Source organism: Aplysia californica, unplaced genomic scaffold (assembly GCF_000002075.1).
Source record: "Aplysia californica isolate F4 #8 unplaced genomic scaffold, AplCal3.0 scaffold00161, whole genome shotgun sequence".
Taxonomy (NCBI): Eukaryota; Metazoa; Mollusca; class Gastropoda; order Aplysiida; family Aplysiidae; genus Aplysia; species Aplysia californica.
In genome coordinates this window covers 104,353-106,890 of record NW_004797431.1, presented here as the reverse complement: position 1 = coordinate 106,890, position 2,538 = coordinate 104,353, and the positions used below count along the sequence as shown (strand labels likewise).

Sequence of the window (2,538 nt, the reverse complement as noted above, 5' to 3'; positions counted from 1 at the left end):
AGAGAGAGAGAGAGAGAGAGAGAGAGAGAGAGAGAGAGAGAGAGAGAGAGATTGTTTCATGGAGCGGGGTTGTCTCAGCACGAAAAACATGTATTTACTAACGTCCTGTCTTGTGTGCATGCCCGAGTGCACCTAACTTTGTAACATCCACTAATATTGTAAACGACCAAAACAAATTTCTAGATGTGAGATGAATAAAAATTGTCATAGCCACTGTCAAACTGAGGAGTGCCCGGTTTCACCGCGCGCAGGAACATTTACTATTATTCAATCAATCGCTTAAACTTTTGCGATGCCCATATTGTTTTTTATTAAGGTGAGGGTGTCACAGCCAAAACGAACAGGGCCCTTAGCGAAACAAACTGCGGCTCAATGTTCCCACATTTTGTGTTATGGGTGGCTTCGTTTTGTGGCCGCTCAATCCGCGAAAAAAACCTCGCCAATGTGTTCTAGGGAACGATAGACGACCTCTTCTTCTGTGACTCCATCGTCATATTAAAACAGCAGACGTAAAATAAGAAGCAGATTGTAAATTCAAGAGGCACCTCCCAACCAACTTCGTCATTATTTAATTACATGTAATAAATCGGTCTCGAGTTCACTCACTTACACTTTCTTACTTTTGTGTATGCCAGTGTCACTTTCTTAAAGAAAGAATCAAGCTTATTTCAAAAACACATCTTTGTTACATGAGTTTAGTATGAAACTTTTCCAGACTTTGTACAAAAGTAGTGGCTCTCTGAGATCTGTAAAGGCTACCTTCTCCCCATGCACCAGTCTGCAATCCGAAATTTCTCCGGTCGTAGTGAAGCTTGGAGCACTGATGCGTTCGATGCCGATACTTTTGGGCACTATTCCTGTGAGGAAGGCGTCCTCAGGGGCTATTAAAGGTAGATGTCTGGCCCTGTCTACAATACCATCAAGAGCAGAGCCAGTCACAGCATAGGTATGACCGTATAGATATGCTGGGAAGTATTTGAGTGGGTATTCCTGCTCCGTCACCGCCCATTTCCCTCTTCTAACCACCATTGGGAATGGGTGTAAATGGCGTAAGCCCAAAACAAACGGCTTCGCTTTCTTCTGACGCAGCACATAACTAACGAGCTCAATGATTAAGGGCACGTTGATTATAGTGTCCGAATCCACTTTGAGGACCACGTCAACCTGTTTGCAATATTTCAGTGCCCAGCTGAATCCCATGAGAACTTTGGTGGTGAGGTTACGGTAGGAGTCAACGAAATCCATCATAACAATATCTTCAAAAACCATTGCTTCCCTCAACAACGTTCTGTACACGTCCTTACGTTTGTCATGAGGGGTGTTTCCGACTAAGAAGACGTGTCTCACGCTCTCGGAGATGTTCACCCGCGGCCATCGGTTCTTTTCACCGGCATCCAGCCACGTAGAACGTATCGCGTTGCGCATCGCAAAATCCTCGGCCTTTGACAAAATGAGAAGCAGAAGAAAGGTTGATTTCCCAGCGCCACACACACTCGCAGCAGGGATCAAGAATCGAAAATCCAGGGGGTTCAGGGGGTAAGGGGATGGAGAGAACACGGGTGACGCCTTGTGGAAGTATTGCTCACTGGGCAAAGAAACAAACAAGTGGCCATCCTCAAGTCTTTTTATAGACTCCATGAATGTTGTGCCATTCGTCTGTGCATGGGGGAAACGGGGCATTTCCTCTAAGATACTTATAAAGGACTGACGAGTTGAGAGTAGGCCCAGCGCTAAGCAGACACTGGTCAGCCCGCACGCCACCGCGAAAGGGATCAGTTTTCGCCTCGGACATTGTCGCAGCTTGACCATCGCTCCGTCTTCTGACAGTGTGACTGAGGAAGAAATCAAGAACTTGAGAACAATCATGAGAGGGTCGTTTCCAAAACTTATTTTCCATGCCACGACACGGAATTGAATGCAACCGTTTCAATCAACAAGTGCCTTAATTTTGCAATATTTTTGTGGGTTTTGTCTCTCTCCAAAACCTGACAATGATAGCGGAATTAAAATGAACCAAAAACAACTGAAAGCTTAAACTTACATTACAGTACACACCAGGAGGTATTGTTAAGAGAGAAAAGGAAAACGGAACAAAAGAGATACAACAGAGAAAGGAAACGGAAAATCTATTGCCAACTGGAGTTTGTTGTGTTAGTGATTTAAAAAACCAAACCCAAAATAGCGAACATGTCAAATGCATATTATTGTACAAAATGTAGATGGCGTTGTTTGTACAGGAATGGGCTAAGGGGAAAAAGGTAAAAAGAAAACCTATTGGTAAGCGGCGTCAGAGGCCAGATGGTTAGACTCTTGGTCTGATCATCATCATCATCATCATCATCATCATCATCATCATCATCATCATCATCATCAATACTTTTATTATCAACATGCCTTTTATAATATCTAAATTATGTGAATAAAGTGTACTAAAATTGGAGTGAATCATCACCTGTTGAGAGAGGCGTAGAAGACTGGGTTTACCAAGTTAAGTTTGCTAACGGCTTTCGTTGCTCGAGAGCGGAAAACTTATTGCCT

General features: G+C 43.6%; 1 protein-coding gene across 1 annotated transcript; it reads right to left on the bottom strand.

Moving 5' to 3' along the window:
* Positions 1 to 32: 32 nt before the first annotated feature.
* LOC101862181 (beta-1,3-galactosyltransferase 5) lies at positions 33 to 2,310 on the bottom strand. The gene has a single exon (XM_013082138.2). The coding sequence runs from the start codon at positions 1,864 to 1,866 to the stop codon at positions 664 to 666; it is 1,203 nt and encodes a 400-aa protein (XP_012937592.2). The 5' UTR covers positions 1,867 to 2,310; the 3' UTR covers positions 33 to 663.
* Between the last annotated feature and the right edge of the window lie 228 nt (positions 2,311 to 2,538).

Coding starts and splice junctions, on each gene's coding strand:
- LOC101862181 (XM_013082138.2), bottom strand. CDS start 1,866: ATGATTGTTCTCAAGTTCTTGATTTCTTCCTCAGTCACACTGTCAGAA.